The 22647-nt window shown below is 43.8% G+C and overlaps 1 protein-coding gene and 1 pseudogene across 1 annotated transcript; both read left to right on the top strand.

Annotated features, from left to right (window-relative positions):
- Positions 1–1033: 1033 nt before the first annotated feature.
- On the top strand, positions 1034–11252 carry LOC127754169 (phosphatidylinositol 4-kinase beta 1-like). Its single transcript, XM_052279644.1, has 16 exons — positions 1034–3285; positions 3928–4116; positions 4222–4270; positions 5005–5137; positions 5345–5825; positions 6094–6174; positions 6255–6377; positions 7094–7163; positions 7650–7747; positions 7842–7946; positions 8138–8191; positions 8929–9072; positions 9156–9209; positions 9302–9376; positions 10367–10450; positions 10527–11252. The coding sequence occupies exons 1-16, from the start codon at positions 1501–1503 to the stop codon at positions 10626–10628; spliced, it is 3627 nt and encodes a 1208-aa protein (XP_052135604.1). The 5' UTR covers positions 1034–1500; the 3' UTR covers positions 10629–11252.
- A 4994-nt stretch (positions 11253–16246) lies between these two features.
- On the top strand, positions 16247–19539 carry LOC127753977 (putative F-box/LRR-repeat protein At5g38386; annotated as a pseudogene).
- Positions 19540–22647: the final 3108 nt, after the last annotated feature.

Here is a 22647-nt window from a genome sequence, read left to right as displayed (position 1 = left end):
TCAACTTGGCTAAACATATGCTAGGTGAGTTTTTTTTACGATGTCAATATGCCATTACACAATATTCCTATGGATATTACCTTATAATATTGAATTTAATCTTTAAGAATTATACTGCACATACAATTTACATCCAATTACCTTTAAGATTTTTTTCTTTCTTCACCATCTCAAATATCAACCGAAATATAATAATTCTACATCCAGTTTTATTAACTTTCAGTTATTAGTTATTAGGATAAATATATAAATATGATTATACAAATCCATGCTAGAATATTGTCAAAATAAATACTCAAAAAATTAAAATGCTCTAAAAAATTAAGTTGTCATATAACTTCTTAATTTATTGTATCAAAATCGTACCTACTTGCAAGTTGTTGTATTTATACGATCACTTATAAAGTTCTTATACTAAATTGCACCTTCCTACCAAGTTGTTGCACTAGAACGCTCATTTATCAAGTTATTGCACTAAATTGCACCCACCTACCAAGTTGTTGCACCGTGGGTGCAATTTACTCTAATTTTAATTTATTTAGGCACTTTTCACCATTTTCTTTTTTTTTCAGCTATTAACCACACATATCCTAGTCTCGTTTGTTTTTTATGATTTATCAGCCGAAACTATTCAGCAGCACAACGGTATCATTGTTTCGCTCATGTTTATGCAAAACACTTATTATTAGCAATTTCTTTTTAAAAAAATATGAGTAAAGCTTTTAAATTAGTGTTTTAACAATTCAAAAGAGAATACGGTAAAATATACTACAATGAGGAAACATAAAAATCAACTTTAAAATTTAATTTTAAACTTTAAAATTTGACATATAAACATAAGCAAAAGCGAAACAATAACAAATTATCCATACGATATGCCGGAGTAACACGATGAACACACGAAGTACACGACACATGGTGGGCACAGCAGAGAGAGGGGCACAGAGGATCCAGGCCACGGCCATCACCGCCCCCACCTGCTCCGGGCTCTCGCCGATTCCACGGCCCCCACCACCACCACCACCACCACACCACCACCCCCCACGCCGGCGAAGAGAACCCAAGCGAAAAAACCGTACGAATCTTTCCCATTTTCACACGAATTTCAAACCAAAGTCTCCTCCGACGACGCCGCGACATTTCAAATCCCAACCAAATCCTCCCCCAATTTGTTCGAATCTCTCCCCCCCTTCCCCCACCCGCTTGCTTCCGCGTTCTACCCCCCTTTCTTCCCAATTCGATCTGCGAATCTCGCTGCCTCGATTCCCAGGCTAGGGCTCGCGCGGCGGCCCCGGATCGAGCTGCCCCGGTGAGTTCTCCCCCCCCTCGCCGGCGAGGCTAGGGTTTGGGCGGCGGCGGCGGTGGTGGAGCGCGTGCTGTTCCGTTTCTCTGGATCCTAGGGTTTGCTGCGCTGGATCGAGCTTGTTCGTTGTGATGGTGGTGAGGGGAGGAGGAGGAGGTGAGTGACGGTTTGATTGGCGTGTTGAGGGGTCGCCGGCCATGGTGCGGCTTCTCGGGCTGCGGAGCCTGAGCTTCGGGCCGGAGGAGTCGCCGCGGGAGATCACGGTGGCGGGGGGCGGCGGCGGCGACGCGGCGGCGCACCCCGTGGGGAGCAGCGGCTGGCTCGTCCGCTTCTTCGACTCCGCCTTCTTCTGCGAGTGGATCGCCGTCAGCTACCTCTACAAGCATGACCACCAGGGGGTGCGCGACTACCTCTGCAACCGCATGTACACGCTGCCGCTGCCGGGGCTCGAGGCCTACCTCTTCCAGGTCTGCTACATGATGGTGCACAAGCCCAGCCCGTCGCTCGACCGCTTCGTGATCGACACCTGCTCCAAGTCGCTGCGCATCGCCCTCAAGGTGCACTGGCTGCTAGCCGCCGAGCTCGAGCTCGAGGACACCGACGATTTGGATGGGATCGACAGGGTGCAGGAGCAGTGCCAGGCTGCGGCGACCGTTCAGGGAGAGTGGCCACCCCTCGTCCGGCCTGCGCCGCCGTCGCCAATTGCCAGCCCACGCGGGAACCCCATGCTTAGCAGGATACGCTCATCGAAGCAGCGCCTTCTGTCCCTTGCATCATCACCCTCACTCGGCTTGAGTCCCCCCGCAGGTGCGAGCAATGCAGCTGCTGCAGAGGATGTTGGGGGCAGTGGAGTGAAGCAGCCAGCGACACCCTCGTCAGAGGATAACAAGCTACTCAAGAGACTAAGCATTGGACCTAAGGTGCGTGATGCAGCATCGTTCTTTAGGCGATCCGTGGAGAAGGATGATGAGCAGGACAAGGAAGGGTTCTTTAAAAGGCTGCTTAGAGACAGCAAGGACAAGGAGGAAGAGGATGGTGATAAGGAAGGATTTTTCAAGAGGCTGCTTAGTAAGGAGAAAGAGAACGAGGAGGAAGAAGGAGATAGAGATGGTTTCTTCCGCAGGTTGCTTAGGGACAGCAAGGACGAGGACATGGAATTGACACCAAGCTCGGAGGGTTTATTGAAGCGACTGTTCCGTGATAAGGAAGATAGGCAGGGTGATGATGAAGAAAAGGAAGGCTTTTTCCGCAGGATATTTAAGGATAAGAATGAGGAGAGGAGAGAGAGCCTGCATGGAAGGCATGGGGATGAGGAAAGAGTGGGCAAGAGCTTAGAGGATGATGATAAAGAAGGGTTCTTCCGCAAAATTTTCAAAGATAAAAATGAGGAGAGGAAAGACGGAGGGCATAGTAAGCAACAAGATGATAAGGAAAAGACTGCTGGGAACATCGAAGATGACAAGAGGGATGGTTTTTTCCGGCAACTTTTCAAGGAGAAAAACGAAGAGAAAAAGGAAGGCACCACACCAAACAAGAAAGAGGAGGACGACAAAGGACACAGGACCATGGATGATGAAAATTTCTTTCGTAGGCTTTTCAAGGATAAGAATGAAGAGAAAAAGGGAGCTGCTCATGACAGGAATGATGATGATAAGTGTGAGGAAGGTGATAAGGAAAATTTCTTCCGCAAATTGTTTAAAGACAAGCATGAGGAGAGGAGAAGCGATGGGCTGGATAAACATGATGATGATGGTAAGGGGACTAGTGGTATTGATGACGAGGAAAATTCAGAGTTTTTGTCATTCCGCAGGTTGTTTAGAGTGCACCCTGAAGATGCTAAGAGTGGGCATATTGAAAGTAGTCAGCCTAACGGTATTTCTGAGGGTAGCCCAGGATCAGAGAGCTTTTTCAAGCGACTATTCCGAGACAGAGATCGCTCACTTGAAGACTCTGAGCTTTTTGGTTCAAAGTTATTGAAAGAGGCAAGACATCAGCTCCCTGAAGTTGTTCTTTTTTTCTTCCGAACTTTAGGCTTGTGCATATTAGTACTACCATGCATCGCCATATTGAGTACTCACCGTTTCTGGTTTCAGCAGAATCATATACTTATTACTTAGGTGTGGCATTTTATGGATAGTTATCAACACTATTTATTCATGACTTGTTACTTATTAGTGCAATGTACAACATGTAGTGTTTTACGTGGTGGAGCTTAGGTGTGAATTTCTTAAACAGTTATGACAAGTATGTTCCTATTTTGTTTTCCCTTCACCTGTAAAAGAAAAAAGAGGATTCTACAACACCACTACTAGTCTATCATTTTGGTAAAGAAGCTAACATCATATATGGGCTGTCTTGTATAGATCGTTGTTGGTTCACCCTTTAATTCAAATTTCCTTCCATTGCAATTGCATGTATGTATTTCCTATGTATTAATACATATTATCTAGCCAATTGCTCAGTTTTATGGTGTAGATGTCCTGAAAGCACATTTAGTTTGACGGGTTCTAGGTCTGATAACAATAGCATCTGCTGCTCTGATTACACTGCTTGTATACCTTTTGTCTTGTGCCTTCTTTTTATGACTGCTAAGACCTTCTTAACTGAAGCTGTATGTTTTTCAGAAAAACTCTGTTCCCACTGGAAACGGTGATAAGCAAAGTGGCAAACCACCTTTACCAAACAACGCAATAGCAGAGCTTCGGAAAGGATGTTACTATGCTTCATTGGAGCTTGTGCAATCTTTGTGTGATACATCTTATGGCCTTGTAGACATATTTCCTATGGAAGATCGTAAGATTGCCCTTCGAGAAGTATGCTAAATTGCTTCACCCCTTTCGGTCATATTTTATATTTTTTGTTTTATAATAGTTACACTATTCTAATTTATCCCATTGGGTTCTCTTTTCCCGTGTCAGTCTCTTACAGAGATCAATTCACAGATTGCTTCTACTGAGAAAAATGGAGGTAGTTTCTGCTATCCTGTGGATATCACTGTATTTCATTGTCTTCCTAAGTTCTTACACATAGCCTTTCAGCATCAAAATCTTGGTGCTGCAACTCTAACATCACATTATAATCATTAGATGGAAGCTACTTGAGTTGACAGTTAGACATATCCCAGATGGCCTATGCTTTACTGTTCCATTATTTTTTTCTGGCTGCAGTTTGAGCTCTGGCCACCTTCCTTTACTGATAAATATTTCTTGCTCACAAGTTAAAATATCCCTTTTGGAATTAGATTTGAATGTTCTATGGCCACCCTTGTTCATTTTGGTTGTTGTGCAACGAAAAATGGGCCAATGATGACCAAATAATTGAGCAAAATCACCTGTGTAGTTTAATGAGCTGACTTGTTCTTTTGTAGTTTTGTTGCATGGGCTGCTTTCTCCACTTTATGTTCTTTATGTAGTGCCGCTGCCTATCTTTCACTCCATTTGCTGAAGCTGGTAAACTGTTATCTGGTTTTGACTATATTGAAATCTAGGTAGCAAAACTGTACACTATGCATTGTCATGCATCTAAAAAGACTGTCTTGTTCTGTCTTTTCTTTGTTTTATCTCTAGTAACAAAGAAAGTACCAGTTAATCTTAAGAAAATAAAACATATGCTACCTTTTGGATTAAGCATCAATCACTGAAGATGAACGCAGTAGCTAAATGTCCCCTGAAATTCTTTTCGTCTGCCTTCTTTTTGCACAGGAGTATGCTTTCCGATGGGAAAGGGCATATATCGAGTGGTTCATATACCTGAAGATGAAGCTGTTCTTCTTAACTCCAGGGAAAAAGCTCCTTATCTTATATGTGTTGAAGTTTTGAAAGCAGAAGCACCAAGGTATGCAGTTCTTTGTACAATACTACAATCTTGATGAAATTTATGGTAAAACTCCTGTTGTTTTTGTTTGTGGTGTTTTCTTATATACTTGTCTAAAAGTACCATATGCCTGCTAAATGGCAGAACTGATGATCTTCATTACCTTTATTTATTATTGGATCTTAAGTCAGAATTCATTCTGTAAACTCAGTTCTTTCCTTTTTGTAGTCACTCCAAAGGGTCATCAGATGTTAACAAATTGTCAAAAGGTGGGATACCCTTGGCTAATGGAGATGTGCAGTTGCCAAAGCCACCTCCATGGGCATATCCTTTGTGGAGTCGGCATGAAACACAAAATTATGAAACAGACAGAATGCTGAAGTCTACCTCTCAGGTTATTGACCAAGCTATGGCTCAATTGTGGGAGGCCAAAGTAAAATTTGTAAACGTTAGTTTCTCGGTTGAGAAACTTGGTCGTTCAAGGAGTGTTGCAATTTCTGATTCGGGACATAGGTCACGACAATCTACAGCAGATTCAAATGAGCCTTCAGGAGATTCCCAACCAATTGCTGATCAGCCTATTGAGTGGGTAAAGGTTACTTTATCTGCGGTTCCAGGAGTTAACATGGATGATGTTGATGACAATGAACCAACGCGGAAGAAGGACCATCGCCGCGTTCCAAGTACAATTGCCATAGAGGAAGTCAAGGTGCAGCTGATATATGAGTTGATTTTTAAGTCAAGTTAATTAGGAGCTGAAAATTTTTAGATTCCTTCTCCAAGGCTTTTCTTTTTGCAATTTTCAATCTTGCTAAAGAATATTCTTTTTTAAACTATCGAATATCCTAGATGTTTAGCTAACCAACACCAGGAATTAGTAGTCATCAAATAAGACAAGGTGGTTTATTGCATTATCATCCAATTTACAGTTCGATACCTCTTGTACAACTATTTGCTGAATTGTTTTCCTTGACTAGGCTGCAGCATTGAAAGGAGAAGCTCCACCTGGTCTTCCACTGAAAGGAGTTGGCCAGAATGCTCAAAATATAGACTCTAAGGTGAATGTGAATCCTCGAATCACTAACAATCTGGTTTCTTCTGTTGATCTTCATTAAATTATTAACTCTGTTTCATGTAGGCAACTGATGGTGGAGATCCTAAACCAACTGATGCTTTGGCTGGTGAACTCTGGGCTGTCAAGAGAGAGAGAATACGACGGTCTTCTGTTCATGGAAAATTACCTGGCTGGGATCTGCGTTCTGTAAGTTACATAACGTCCTGTTTTTTGCGGTACTCTATCCCAAATGAATATTTCTGTATTATTTAAGAATAGGAGTGTGTGATAGGGATTGTGGTATAGAAGTTGGGGAAAGATGGAGAATTAGTTAGGATATTTGGTGGGGAAACTATTTGAGGGTTAGGATCTACTTCACCCTTCTATCCCAATCCCAATCCCATTCTTCTGTTCTTCAATCCAATGCTCCCTACTCCCTTATATTGACAGCTACATCATCAACTTATCCGATGCTCATTGTATATTTTGCATCAGCAAATGTAGTTCTTCCAATCTTTTGTATTGATGTTATCTGCCATTACAGTCGAAATAATCTATCTAAACTTTGTGGAGGAAAAAAAAGAGGAGAACCAAGGAGGAACTTGGTTATCAAATAATTAGAAGAAATTGTGAGTGTTGAGAATTGAACACGGGACCTTGGGGTTGAAACCACACCCCTTGCCACTACACTATCAAGTGCATCTCTAAACTTTGTGGAGAACTAAGTAGACAATCAGATTTTTTTTTTATGGAATTGGTTTCACTAAATTTTTGCACCTAAATTTAAGCTGTAAACAATCTATTGATCTTTGTTGCATGCTTCAGATTGAGCATCCTGTATCCTGTACCTCGTTGAGACTTCTTATAGAAATGAAATGCCATCAGTTAATGCCAGGCTTATGAAATGTTTCAACCAATTGCAGGTTATTGTCAAGAGTGGAGATGATTGCCGACAAGAACACCTAGCTGTACAGCTTGTTGCACACTTATATGGTAAAAAAATCAATCTTACCACTATACTTTTTAGTTTTGATCTAAGCTGACCAAATGTCTGAAGAATTACATACCAAATTTATATTTAGCGGATATGTTTAACTTCCACTTGGTAGATTAGCAACTATATGCCTCAGACGTGAGCATGTCATTGTGCTGTTTGCTGAAGTATATAGGACATAGGAAAACAATTTATCATGTTAAGTCCTCTTTACAGGTTACTCATGATGTGAACACTTGTTTGCACATAAAATACCCTCATTATGTCCAGCAAACGAACCCACTTCAGTGGGGATTACCATAGTTGAATTTGTTGCAATGTGAGTATACTGTTGTCTACCAGCAACGCTTGCTGGAATCATTTGCTTTTGGTCAAGACTCTGAAAGAACCTCATTGATGATTTGCCTTTACCTTGTGATCTCTCCATTTGGAATGTCTCTTAACAGGTAACTTTGCTTTGTTTTGAAAATTTGTTGTACTCTCAGATATATATCAAGAAGCTGGTTTACCACTTTGGTTGCGACCCTATGAAGTTATCGTCACATCTGCATATACAGCGCTAATTGAGACTATTCCTGATACGGTAGTCATCTCTCCATTATGATTAAGTTAGCTTTCTGAATTTCTGTGCATACTGAAAGTTATTAGCTTGGCCTTTTTTTGTCATGCTACTGCAGGCGTCAATTCATTCCATCAAGAGTCGGTTCCCCGATATCACAAGTCTCCGTGACTACTATGTAGCCAAGTATGAAGAAAATTCTCCGAACTTCAAACTTGCCCAGGTAGAGTTTGACTGTTCTGTGGCTCAGAGATATGGTTCACAACAGCTGATTGGCTGGTTTTAATGTCATGTTTCAGTTTAAACCACTTTAAGGCACTAGCCAATAGTGTCCACTAAACGAATCATAAAAACAGTTCACACTAGTAACAATGTATTTGAACCGCTTATTGATTTATTTTGTGTTACTAACAGAGAAACTTTGTGGAAAGCATGGCTGGATACTCAATCCTGTGCTACCTGCTCCAGGTATTAAAACCAAATATCATAGTTTATATGCGTGATACATCTAGGTTTGCAATTATTATTCTATAATATTTCTCAAATTCTGGAGATCATTTTGTTATTGTTCTGTGGGGCCATCTCAACAAATGACAGTGGCTTACCTTCTGGACCCCTTGTATTTTGAATTTAGCTACTAATGAACTGTGCACTACTAGAACAGATTACAGATCTATTGATCTTCTGCTTTGTCCTGTAAATCTCCCATCATTTTTCTGAGGTTTGATTGGGCCAGCAGAGCATCCAATGGTTCCAGTTTATACAGATTCTTTGTGGAATGTTATTAAAAGTACAAAAGGTTTGAGGGCCAGCCAAAGTTTACTGATAAAGAAAGTTTTCTAGCCTTTATGTTAAAAGTGTAAAGGGGGAAACTAGTGAGTAGTGACCTGTGTGACTGGATATTTAATTTGCTGGAAGTTCGAGACCATTTCGAATGGAATTTGCAGTGCAATTATTGTGCTGCAACATTTTCATAAGATTACTTTAAAGTTTCAATTGAACTTCTGTAACTTGCAATACACAACTATACTTGTAGCACTTCCAAAATTTAAAAAGGCTGTTTGATGCTGTTCTTAGTTTTCATCAAATATTTCATTTATTATATAGAAATAAATTAACTTTGCGATTGTGAGTGCTATACTCTTTTTTGTCATCATGATTGGGCCTAAATAATCGCTGAATTTTATTTTGTTAAAATATTGCAGGTCAAGGATCGTCACAATGGAAATCTCTTGATAGATGAGGAAGGGCATATAATTCATATTGATTTTGGCTTTATGCTTTCCAACTCTCCTGGAGGGGTTAATTTTGAAAGTGCACCATTTAAACTGACAAGGGAGCTTCTTGAAGTAAGATGGTAGCTTGTAACTTAAACTTTATGGTAGATTAAAATGTTGAATTATAATAAATTTTTTTGTGGGGACCATGGTAGGTGATGGATTCTGATGCAGAGGGAACACCCAGTGAGTTCTTTGACTACTTCAAGGTATTTGGACTAGTAGTGAATTACTCTCTTGGTTATTGTGACATCTCCAAGTTCAATGGTCTTATTTAGCCATGTAAATTTGTACGCTTCAGGTTCTATGCATTCAAGGGTTCCTTACTTGCCGGAAGCATGCAGAGCGTATTATACTACTAGTAGAAATGTTGCAGGTAACTTTCTATCTAAAATTATAGATGTTTGTCTAGATGTATTAGATGAGCCTATCAGATAGTGTTCGTCTTATATAACACATGTCTATGCTTGCATGCTTCACACAAGTAGCGATTGAAGTAATGCACCATCTTATCCTAAATCCGAATGTACCCCACTGTATGGTTTGAATGAAACTGGTTGTTCCATCACCACCTCATCTCTTATAAAATAACTTGCTAGAACAAAGCTGAAAAAAATGTTGGTTGGGCCATTCCACCAAAATCATGTGCTTTTTCCCAAAATAGACTAACCCATCCTAATATAAGGTGTTCTCTTGAAGCGAACACCCTATTTCTGAAAAATATTTTCGGACGCACACCCTGAATCGAACTATACAAATTTAGCATAGCTATTTTACACCAGTGGTACCAGAAATACATGCAATACTTGAAATGGAAACTTGCTACTGCATGTCTGCAGAATATTTTACCGCATACTTGATATAACCTGTTAATGCAAAGGCGGTTGGTTTTGCATGATGTTGGCATGTGGGTTATTGCATGACGTGTTGCAACTAATGGATTTGGGTGCAGAATAGTTATTCTAATGGGTTTGATCTGAGTTAAAAAAAAAACTCAACATAAATATATCAAGGGTATAGAACATTGCATAGCATAACTCAGAATTCATATTTATCATCCATGTGTGTCAGACTATCTTGAATGTGCGGAAGAGCCATTCTAACGAGTTTCAGTTAGGTCAAAACTCATTTGCCATATGGTATATCAATGTATAGAACGTTTCATTTGCATACTCCGAGTTTCATGTTGCTCACACACATCATTTTAATGTCCTTTTCTTTGTTTTTTTTTGGGGGGTGGGGGGTGGGGGTTACGTCTATGTACCTAATCTTATTTTTCTCCTTTCTGTGATTGGCATGGCAATGTAAGTCCATCAATACAGTAATCATCTTTCATGTGTATAATGCCGAACTTTCCATTGATCAGGATTCCGGCTTCCCTTGCTTTAAAGGTGGTCCTCGCACTATTCAGAACTTGAGGAAGAGGTTTCACTTGAGTCTTACTGAAGAGGTTAGTCAACTGTCTTGTAACTCATCATTTGCAGAGGGGGTTTTACAGTTCTAATGCTATCTTGGTATGGTTGCAGCAATGCGTGTCTCTGGTGCTTTCACTTATCAGTAGCAGCATGGATGCATGGCGTACTCGGCAGTATGATTACTACCAGAGAGTATTGAATGGGATTTTATGATATACCCTTCAGGAGCTTCTGGCTCCTTCCAAAAATCAATTTGCTTATATCATCGTGAAAATCTCCGGGATAGCGCAGGTCAGTCTGGGGCTGACTAGCCAGGTACAGCCACCATGATTTCTACGAGCGAAACACGCCTTTGTGTTTTGCATTTCGCATACCTGGAGTCCCCTGTGAAACACACAGGCTATTGGCGCCTGCAATGCAACTTGCATAGCATTTCTCCCATTTGATGAGGTTGAGAATTGTATAGTCGTCGGCAGTTATCTAGTTGAGGTCATACTAGGAGGTTTGCTACTGGTGAAGCTTTTCAGCCCATTTTACTGGAATTCGGGACCCCCGAGCTGCATTGCTGTACAGACAATTGATTGACGTAGCTTGGACAGGATCTAGGAGAGGATGGAGCCATACATGCCGCAAAGTAAGTGTAAATTATAGATGTATCTGTCTATGTGAGTTGGGGAGTCACCTGGGACAGCAAAAAGGCTGGGTTTGCGCGATTGTTGTCTTGGTAATCCTGTGATATCCCAAATTAGCATCAAAAGTAGAAGATGATGTTTGTACATTACCATTACTGTACAGTGCCCATACTATAGGAGCTTGTTGCCCTGCTGCATTTGGCCCTTCCGATTTTGTTTTGTAGTACTCCTTTCATGTTGGTGGTGTCAAAATTTGCTTTACAGGTGATAGCATATGTTTGGGAATTTTCTCCCAGCTTTGTCAACATTACACCGCTTGAAAACTGGAAATATTTGAGAGTGCTTCCATCTGGTAATGTATCTGGACATATTTCTGAATCTGTGGAGATTGTAAGCCAGTGATGGGTGTTTCCTTTTCGTTGTGGTCAGTGCATCTTACGCAGATGCACGAGAACGTTCCCGTTTTCTGCAGATTAACTCTTGAACATGATGTTTCTGTTCTAAACAAAGTACTAATACTATCTGCTACAGTAAACATGCCAGGTTCATTTTGGCACGTCAGCTTTGACAGATAAACCTTGCATGGTCCTCAACCATAACCCATGTCAGTGTAAGGTAGGCCTGGATTGCGGCCCATCTCAGTTAATCAGTAACAATTGGTCCCTACGGGCCCAGTGTATGATACTGTTCAGGCCCACGACTGAATGGGCCGGGTTAACGGCCCAGGGTTCAGGCCTTTACCCCTGCAATGCAAATTCTTCACAGTTCACTCCCCGTCCACACTAGGGTTCCACCGTTCCACACTCGCCCCGTTGCATCCACCATTGGTGAGTTCCTGTCGTCTCTTGCCTGCCGCCTGTTCGACGAAATGCCTCTAGGGGAAGCCTCACATCTGATCGACCGCCGCGACGTCGATAGGATAGGGGATCTGCCCGACGGTGTCCTCCACCGCATCCTTGGTTTCCTCCCGGCACTGGATTGCGTGCACACTTGCGTGCACCTGCGATCCCTCCTAAGCTGCCAGTGCCAGTAACAACCTTACGGTTTCAATCCTTGCCACCGGAGCAAATACTTCCTCAAAATCAATGCCATGTTGTTGCATGTAACCCTTAGCTACAAATCTGGCCTTATACTTCACCATAGCCATCATGATCACGCTTGATCTTGTACACCCATTTCAGACCTATTGGTCGATGTCCAGTAGGCGGTGGAACTAGACTCCAAGTCTTGTTTTCCTCAATGCTCTTCACCTCATCAATCATAGCCTTGTGCCAGCAGGCCTGTACTTCAGCCTCCGTGAAGCTTGCTGGCTCATCAGCCGCCAAAAGGCACAACCCAGAGTACTGAAACTCCCGTACTGGGCTAGTAGTGTTGTTGATGTTTGCAAGCGTGTAATTGCGTCACGGTGCCTCGTCAGATGGTTGTAATGCGTCCGTCGGCGGAATTGCAAACTCCACCTCAGCTTTTGTCTGCGTGGTGTTGATTGGCATCAAGAGGGATGCCGGTGAGTGCACACCCGGCAATGAGTCCCACACTAGGGTAACAGCATCCTGTGGCTCATATGCGGCGGGGCGTGCCCAGAGCACTGTACATCATCTGAAACAGAGTGAAAAGTGTACAAGACAGAGAAGATTTCACCAGGATTAGCTTCATTGTCTCCAGTCACGGTTGCCGCCCAGTCCCACTTCGCCTCTTCGTCCCAGGATTAGCTTCATCGTCTCCAGTCACGGCTGCCGCCCAGTCCCACTTCGCCTCTTCGTTGAACACCACGTCTCTGCTCACATGAACACGGTTCGCCTCCGAGTCGAACACCCTGTACGCCTTGCTTCTGTCCTCATAACCAAGGAACACCATCGCCTCGCTTCTGTCCAGCTTCGACAAGTGTGGTATCACATTCTTCACATACGCCACACAGCCAAAGGTGCGAAAATGCACATTCAGGCGCTGGCCGTACCAAGCTTCATAGGGCGTCTGGCCGTCGAGCGCCCTCGTCGTTGCCCGGTTCAGGATATGCATCGCAGTGACAACGGCCTCACCCTGAAACCTCCCGGGCATTTCCATTGCCTTCAACAGGCTTCACGGCATTGATACGATCGTCTGATTTCACCGTTCAATGATGCCATTCTGCTGCGGTGTGCAGCGCATGGTGAGGTGCCGCCTCACGCCACGTCCTGCACAGTATTCACCAAATTCTATCGAGGTGAATTCACACCCCCCTCCCTAGGTCTGTACGGAGAATCTTCATCTTCCTCCTAGCCTCGAGCTCAACTTTCCCTTAGAACTCCCTGATTGTCGTCGGTGCCTAATCTTTGGTTGCTAGCAGTACCACCCACATGTATCGAGACATATCATCGACTAGCAATAGAAAATGGCATTTACCTCCCGACGTGGCTGGGCTAATCGGTCCACAGAGATCACCATGGACAAGCTCTAGCAACTCCATTGCTCGGTATTTCGCCTCCGACGGGAATGGTGCATGCAGCTGCTTCGCTCTTTGACAACAATCGCAGATGTGATCCACCTGTTCGATGTCAGGCAGACCGCACATCATGGCGCCCTGAGCCAGCCGACATAGGGAGCCAAAATTCAAATGCCCGCAGCGCGCATGCGACAACCACGGCACCTCGGCGCAGCTCGCCACCAAACACATGGGCCGCACCACCTTCAAATCCAGCAGGTACGAGCGCCCTTTGTTCCTCGACACCCTTGCCACCAGAGCACTCGCCCTGTCCCTGATCATCATCACCCCATCTTCAATGTGGATTGCACAGCCGTTCTCATCAAGCTAGCTAAGACTGATCAAGTTGCTCTTGAGTCTGGGATGTAATACACCATGGACACGGTACGGTGTGCCCCGTCGTTACATTCCAGCGTTACGTCGCCAAAACCGTAGACGTCGATGATGGAACCGTTGCCGAAGCGCACAACGCCGCGCACCGTGTCGTCGTGGTCAGTGAAAAACTCTTCGCGGACAGACATGTGGTTGCTTGTGCCGGTGTCAAGGTACCAGAGATCCGGAGATAGTTCTTCTCGGCGCCCAAAATGAAGTTGAGCTAGCATGCGGGCTCGTCCAGCACAATTGTCCTCGTGCGGCCACAGTGACCAGCATACTCACGGTCGCTAGCAGCAGTACAGGCTCCTCCTGAGCCTCAGCGACGTGTGCCTCCTAGCGTCGCTCCCGCCGCAGTTTGTGGCACTCCGTGGTGTAGTGATCATAATTGTCACAATTGAAACAACATACCATCGACTTGTCACGTGGTGCCATCGGCGCGCCACCTTCTTTGGCTGATGCAGCCTCACCTGAGCACCCCTAGCCACCATGCTTCCCGCGCATGCTTTCTTCGGGCTGGACGAGGAGCCAGTCCCTTTCATGTGTCCTACTGCTCCTTCTTCTTCATTCGAGTGGACCACTCCTCTTCTGTGAGTAGCACTAGGTCGCCCAGCGCCTCGCTAGACGCACCAACAGATTTATAGGATTCGATGGAAGCATGGCACCCAACCAGCTCCTCCAGCGGCATGGTCTTGAGATCAAGCATCGGTTCAATCGACAAGGCAAGCTGACGATAGTGGAATGGCACCACTCGCAACAGCTTCTTCAACATGTGATCGTCGGTAAGGGCGCCACCCATGTCACGGATGTCGATGACGTGTGCGTGCAGACTAAGGGCGAAATCCTCCGCCGTCTCGCCGTCCTTGAACTGGATGGCCTCGTACTGAGACCGCAATGCCTGCTCGCGCACTTCTCGAACATGATCCACACCGATGCTCATCGTGTTGATCGCGTCCCATACTTCCTTGGCATTGTCCTTCTTTGATAGGGGGCGCAACATTTCCTTGGGAACGGCTTGGAGAAGGGCCGCCATTGTTTGCCGGTCCTCCCTGAACTCGGCATACCCCAGGTCGATGGCAGCTCACAGGCCTTGTGCCTGCAAAATTCACCCGCATCAGTAGCGCCCAATCTGCATAGTTTGTTCTCGTGAGGGTAGGGTAGCATAGTGGCATGCCAGCCTCCCGTGGCACCGGCTACATAACGATCTACCCTTCACCCTCATTGCCACTTCCGCCTCCAATCTTCCACGCCGCCGCAGTGGGGTGTTTCGACTGTGATCGTCGGTCGACATAGCCTCAGAATCAACGATGAACCGCTCGGATACCACTTGTTGTAATTTGATTTGGTTTGGCTAACCTAACACTCAAAATTCTCATGCGCAGCCTCGCTTTGTTTTCTGACACTTATAGGTTTCACAACAGTAAACTGGAGAACTGAAGAACAACAGAGATAGAGTATTTGGCGCTGTGTAAAACTTGCAGCATTTTCTCGGTTCCTTCTATTATAATACTCCATACTCCAGGAGTTTGTTACAATTGAAAAAGATCCACAAAACCTGCCCAGATCCTACTGAATCGCGTCATCCCACGATTGACCTGAGCGATCTTGCAGCTACGACTTAATTGATGCAAGAACTGAAAATACAGTTAGATACTCCTTCTACGATCCGAACTCCTCGTGAACACAACACAAGTCAAGCCTGATTTTTTATGAAAAATGGAAACTAGATTATACCAGCTACAAGATTACATGCATCAGTGTCGTGCTGAGCGCTGCGATCATAGGCGACTCCCCACAACACGAGGGATCAGAATACTCTACAGTCGAAGCCCACATGTCAGTGATAAAGACACCGTATATTTGACTGCAGAGGATCTCAATCCCAATATGAGAGGGCTGCAGCCGCCTTGCCCCTCTCCCACCGGCCCGCATCCCCTTCCCACTCCTCGGTGACGCTGCAACCACCTTTCTCCTCTCCCGCCGGCCACCGCTCCTCCCTGCCGCTCGGTGACACTCCCATCTCTTGCGTGATGGAGGAAGAGAAAAGGAAAGAGAGAGACTGAGAGAGGAAGGAGAGAGAAGATGGGAGAAAAGTAAGGATGACATGACATGTAGGACCCATTTTTGTTTTTGCCATGTAAGCACCTAGTCGACCTAATCGATACGAGCGGACTGGGTCAACTTGCCACATCAGTGAATCCAGACATCTACACTGCTGCTGGAGGAGCAAATTTAATCTGGCTTTGCAACTTGGAGGTCTAAGATTTTCTGGTATTTCGGTTTAGTGCGGATTTTAAAACTTGACGGGATGAGGGACCTAAAGTGAACTTATTCCCCGTACTTTACGTCTCACTCGAGTTTATTCTTCCATGCTCCACAGCTCCAGCCAGCTGCGGGGGTCGATGGTGCTTCACTCCCCAATCCCCACAGCAGTAGGGTTTGGAGAACTTGGCGTCGATCGACTCCTCCTCCTCCGGTGCGGCGGCCGAGGCTGCCGACTGCGAGTCTGCGAGGCCTCCATCTCTTCTTGCTCGCATCCTCCATTGTGAGTTCCAAGCTATTTGCTGCTTGCGCTGCAGCCTCGACGCACGCCGCCTGTTCGACGGAATGCCTCCGGGGGAAGCCCCACCTCCGACCGGCGGCGATAGGATAGGGGATCTGCCGGATGGTGTCCTCCAACACATCCTCGGCTTCCTCCCGCCGCATGAGGCCGTGCCGACCTGCGTGCTCGCGCGGCGCTGGCGCCACCTCTGGAAGTCCGTCGCGGCCTTGCGCATCACCAACTGCTGGGACTGGAGGAAGGTGGTGCCCATGGAGGAGTTCCGGTATTTCGTGCACCACCTCCTGCTCCGCCGCGGGCGCGCGCCTATCGACGAATTCGAGCTCGATCTCACCGAGCTGTCCGACCGGGACACCCTCCGCGTGAACCGCTGGTTCCGGCATGCAGTGATGTGCCAGGCCCGGGTGCTACGGCTGGATATCCGTGTGAGCAGGGGATCCGAGCTCGAGCTAGAAACCTGCCTGTCGACTCCCGGCACTTGCAAAAGCTAGATATTTATGGTGTCAAATTGATGCACAGTTTCCTTGATTTCTCGAGCTGTCCGGTGCTGCAACATCTAGAGATTGCCGGTTGCGACTTGTCTGATTCCAATGCCAGGAAGATCTCTTCCCTATCCCTAAAACACCTAAACATCTCCGGTTGCAATTTCAGCGATACTTTCCACACTCACATTTATGCGCCGAATCTCCTCTCACTTGGTCTAGTTCATTATATGAACCGGACTCCTGTGTTTGAGGGTATACCATTGTTAACAGAGGCAGCTGTCGGAGTCGGTGCTAAATCTGGAGACTGGAATGCTCGTCCAAGATTTGATGATAGTAACAACTGCATGCTTCCGGAAGCTTTATCACAGGCCAAGAAGTTGGTGTTGTTAGTTCAGGAACAAGATGTATGTTATGCACTTATGCCTTCTCATGCACTGCCTCCACATGTGCATTCTTAGACCACATGTTTACTGTGAGTATTGGTTAATCTTTTTCTGTTTGCTTTTTGTCCAGTTTAATTTCGAAATGTACTGGCAACGGTGCCCTACATTTAGCAAGTTGAAGACTTTGTTAATCAGTGCATGCGCATCTGCTGTTCTTGACTTTGAAGCTGTTAGTTGCATCCTTCGACACTCACCAGTTCTAGAGAATCTCACTCTTCAGTTTCATCGCATGGTGTGTGTTCTAAATGGAAAATCACTTCCTCGTTACAATTTTTACATAACACTGATTTATCTTGGTCAATTGTTTTATTTTTATTTTTGTTGCTGTTATTATTGCAGGGACATGGACCGGATAGGGTGGAAATGAAAGGAAGCTATAGTCGAATGGATAGGTCATCTGCAATATCAGAATATCTTAAGATAGTTGTAGTCAGATTTGATGAGATTGATGATTTAGTTATCAAAGTTTTGAAGTTCCTCTCTGCATTCAGTATTCGTAAGCTAACTAGCAACACTATTCATTCTTTCTATATTTCTGAAAATTGCCTTCAGCTTTCGTATGCATGAAAGAAAGCTAGTTGCATTCCTGATTTGATAGAAAATCAAGATATAGGAGTTCTATTGAAAAGCTATTGAAAATCCTGCACTGTATTTGGTGGGAGTGGGGAAATCATTCTATTCCATTATGTTGGCAGATAGTACGCCTAAAGCTATATGAGGTTTACTTATCATGAAGTGCATTTACATATTGATCTGTCAAATAGTTTAAAATATTTGACTTGTTCTGATAATTGGCTCGTTGATTATTAGTTTGAACAATAGAAGGATTGTCTGTCTTTCTGCTTTTAATATTTTTTTTGTCCAATCTTTTTTGGTGGCTTACCTCATATACTCAGGCTAACTGCATTCACATGAATGGCCAGTGAAGTGCTTACCTTCATAGTAATATGTTAGTTGATTTTGCATTTGGTCACCTCCTTGAGTTATCTTGTTTATATGTAGGAGTAATACACATGCACATTCATAGATATGCTGTTTCTTTTTTTTTAAAAAAAAAGCCTTTAAACCATTGGGTTATATGAAACAAATTGCTGAGCATGGGATTTCTGAAATTAACTCATTGTGTGGTATGCTCTAGTATTTAATTTTTTTTCAAGTAACTGAACATTGTAATTGCTGCAGATGATGCTCAAACTTTTAACTTACCCTGCATTTTCATTGACAGGTTTCAGTTTCGAGTAGCGTTTAAAAGTTTAGCTGTCCATGGATCTACTACTCTATCACCATTCAGAGGGTTGGTTCTTAATTTGCAGTGACTGACGAGGGTGCCGTGTTCTGTCTGTAGGTATCATGTCAGTTCCAGCCATAGCCCGTAGGGACGGTTTAGAACTGACGAAATGACCTAGTCAGAATTTGTAATTGCAGGGCCCTAAAAGGGATGTGGAAGTGTAGGTAATCTAGTTAGGCCTTATATACCACCCAACTATTCTATGCTATGTCTTTTGGACTCTAGTTTAACTCGGATTCATTCTCTCTGGGAAGATATGAATCTGCTACCTTGAGCATAGCTGGCTCTGTCAATATTGCTCCGCCTGAAATGTTTAATGAGGGGAGTAGTATGCACATTTGATACCCTCTATCCCAAAATATAAAAACCTATAGTACTATATGTGATATTCTTGTCCATATTCGAAGTTGTCTTGTCTTGGTTCTTATATTTTGGGACAAATGATGTAATGTATTTTGGCATGCTCGTCAATCTGTGGAGCCCATGTCGCTGTGCGAGATGTTTCTTTAGTTATGGATGAGAACGTGACCTGGAATTTTCTGCAGATTAAACCATGAAACATTTAATTTCTATCAACTTTCGGATTTTTTTTGTATGTTTTTGGCCTGGCTCAGCTCAGGCCGTCTTCATTTCGGCAAGTCTACTTGCTGTGATGCTCCAAAATAATTTATGTGCATGGGTGTTGCTAGTCCGCACGTGCACGCCAGCAATGTTGCTGGCACGCGCGCTGGCTCCCCACGCTATTTTTTTTCCTTTTTTTGACGATTTTTTTTGGTTTTTTCGCTTTTTTCTGATTATTTTTTAAATCTTTTTAGCACAAATATTTTTTCGAATGTTTTGAGTTGAAAGTTTTTATATCTTGACTTAAAAATTTTCAAATCTTAACTTAAAAATTTCCAAATCTGATTTGCAAGAATTTAAATCTCGAGTTGAAAGTTTTCAAATCTTGTTTGAAAGTTTTTCAAATTTGAGATGAAAGTTGAAAGTTTTTAAATCTCGAGTTGAAAGTTTGCAAATCTGGGTTGAAAGTTTTCAAATTTAAGTTGAAAGTTTTTCAAATTTGAGATTAAAGTTGAAAGTTTCAAATTTGAGATTAAAGTTGAAAGTTTTCAAATCTCGAGTTGAAAGTTTTTTTAAAATTTCAGATGAAAGTTGAAAGTTTTTAAATCTCGAATTGAAAGTTTTCAAATCTGAGTTGAAAGTTTTTAAAATTTAACTTCAAAGTTTAAATTTTAAGTCAAAAATTTTCAAATGTAACTTACAAATTCTCAACCTATTAGTAAAAAAATCTCTCAAAAAGAAAAATCTTTCTTTAATTACTATCATTATCCTTAACTAATATAGTCAGTTATGTTACTTAAAGAAAAAGCGTCACGAGAAAAAAAAATTCTGATCGTACTAGCATCGACGGCCGCGTGGGCCGTGGGCCGGAAGTGCGCGCCCGGGGTGCGCACGCGCCAATTAGGAATCTCGTATGTGCATACGAGCCAGGCCATAAGTCATAAGTCAGTTCGCCTAGTTTGGATGCACATAATCATGGGCCGTGCCGCCCGTCTCTTCTCCCCGCGTCGGTCCCTTCTCTCCCGCCCGTCAGCCATGGCCGCGGGACCGGCGACCCCCTCCCTAATAGATTCGGCAATCGAGCTCATGGAGGGCGTCCTTCTCTCCACACCATGCTACCTATTTGCATCCTAGATCTGGATCGTGGTGGATTGGGTGCCACCTCGCTACACCACTCTGCCTCTTTGCCTCCTAGATCTGGATCGCGGTGGATTGGGTGCCACCTCGTCTACCTGAGCTTTGGATGCGTCGCCAGCGGCTAACCCCATAGCCGTTGTCGCCTTTCTCTGCCCCGTTTCTTCCCCGCCGAAAGAGGGTGAGATAGAGAGGATGGCGTCTTGGGGGGAGAAGCCGAACTGGATGGAGTTGAGGGTGATGATGAGCGTGAAGAGGAAGGCGGAGAAATGGGACTCCCAGATTGCGGCCATGGAGGAGGTGGCATGGCTGGACCACGATCTACCCTGCACCAGCTCCTCATGTTCACCCGCGGCTTCCGCAAGCTGCCATCTCGGTCGTTGCCACTGTTGTCGAGGTTAGCTGGTTGCTACCGTCGTGGTCGATAGCCCAAGCTCCCTCGTCACTGCCAAAGGGAAAAAGGGAGGAGAGAGACAGGAGAGAGAAGGATGAACAAGTGAGGGAGAGTGAGGATGACATATGTCGGTTCCACGAAATATTCCTAACTTTTTGGCTGACTTAGTGCTTTTGACCATGGTCAATGTGCTACGTCAAGTAATACCACTCTCAAAATACCTATTTGGCCAACTCTCTATCTAATTTGGCAAGTCAAATTCGTTGTTTACTCCAATAGCCTCTTCATTCACCCTATCATGGTTAATGTGCCACGTCAGCCAATACTACTCTCCAACAGTCTCTCCAAATTTGACTCTAAATATCTATTTGGCTAACTCTCTATCTAATTTTGCAAGTCAAACTTATTGTTTACTCCAATAGCCTCTCCATTCACCCTCACTATTCTGAGTCTATGATAGTGGGACCCATATGTCAGCCTCTGTAACCCTTTCTTCTTCCTCATATTTCTCCCCTTTTTCTCCAAGCCCCTCTTTAGTCTCTTCGGCGGACGAAGATGGTGATAGTGACGATGGATCTGCTCCTCGCCAGCCTCGTCCTCCTCGACAGTGAAGCATCTAGGCCTCTGTTGTTAATTTTGGTAATTAATGACAAGTGCTAATTGTGGACTAACCGTTGCTATTGAGATATATTTTAAGTTAGGTCCACGTCATGTGTGCGCATGGATGACTATCGATGGATTAAAATTTGATGGCACGAAGCGAAGAAAAGAAAACGGTAAAACTAGTGTTTTAGTTTTAAAATTGATCGAGGTGAAGGGTGATCAAATTTGCTAGTTTATTTGTTAGTTTCGCCGTACTATCAAGGGGGGTAATGACCTAGCAAAGAGATGATTAAATTGCCACATTAGGTCATTGCATTTTTACTGGTGCTCACATTTTTATCACACACACACAATCACTTATGTATTCACTGTCTCGGTCTGACAGGGCGGTCCGACCGGTCACATAGTAGCGGTCTGATTGGCCACAAGACGGAGGTCAGACCGGCCGGCACATGTGCGGTCAGACCGGCCTTTAATATGCTGAAATCAACCTTCTTTTGCCGATGTGCATTACTCATCGATAATTGCATCAGTTAGTGTCAGGTTGGGTCAATATTCTAGAAACTGAAAAACAAGGTTTTTTTACTGAACTGATGCATAAAAAAAAGCGGCAGCAGTGTACAGTATATGAGCATTTGTTATTTGCTACTTCCTCCATTTCACAATGTAAGTCATTCTAGCATTTCTCATATTTATATTGATGTTAATGAATCTAGATAGATATATATGTCTAGATTCATTAACATCAATATGAATGTGGGAAATGCTAGAATGACTTACATTGTAAAACAGAGGGAGTATTAGTCTATTTTAATTTTATTGCATCTCTTGCTCCAAAAATTTTATGTGATCTATGTATTGTTTAATACCGATCTAAAACGTGAAAACTTCTGTTATTCAGATAACACTGACTCAATGGAGGGGGTGCAGAACTAACAAAATTCAGATTTGTAAGTGTTATCTGAATTCTACGTACAACCATACATATGTAATCATGATATATAAGCAGTTCACATTCAGTAAACTAGGATATATCAGGCACTAATCTTGTACAAGTGTCCTAAATTTCTTCAGAATGACCAACTGTTTGTACAATTGTACTGAGTCGTTAATACTGCAGAACCAATATATATCCTAAATAAATACATGTTATAAACAGTATAATCTGACGTACATTACAATCATTTGTTGATGTTTCTGAGATCGATTAGAAAGGCCATCAATTTATATATTTATTGCAGTGACTAGATTGAAATGGCAAGTGGAGGTGATTCCTTTGTGCGCATGATGTCCGAGGACACT

Source organism: Oryza glaberrima, chromosome 11 (genome assembly GCF_000147395.1).
Source record: "Oryza glaberrima chromosome 11, OglaRS2, whole genome shotgun sequence".
NCBI classification, from domain to species: domain Eukaryota; kingdom Viridiplantae; phylum Streptophyta; class Magnoliopsida; order Poales; family Poaceae; genus Oryza; species Oryza glaberrima.
Note: the sequence above shows the minus strand (reverse complement) of the source record. Positions and strands in the feature narration are given on the sequence as shown.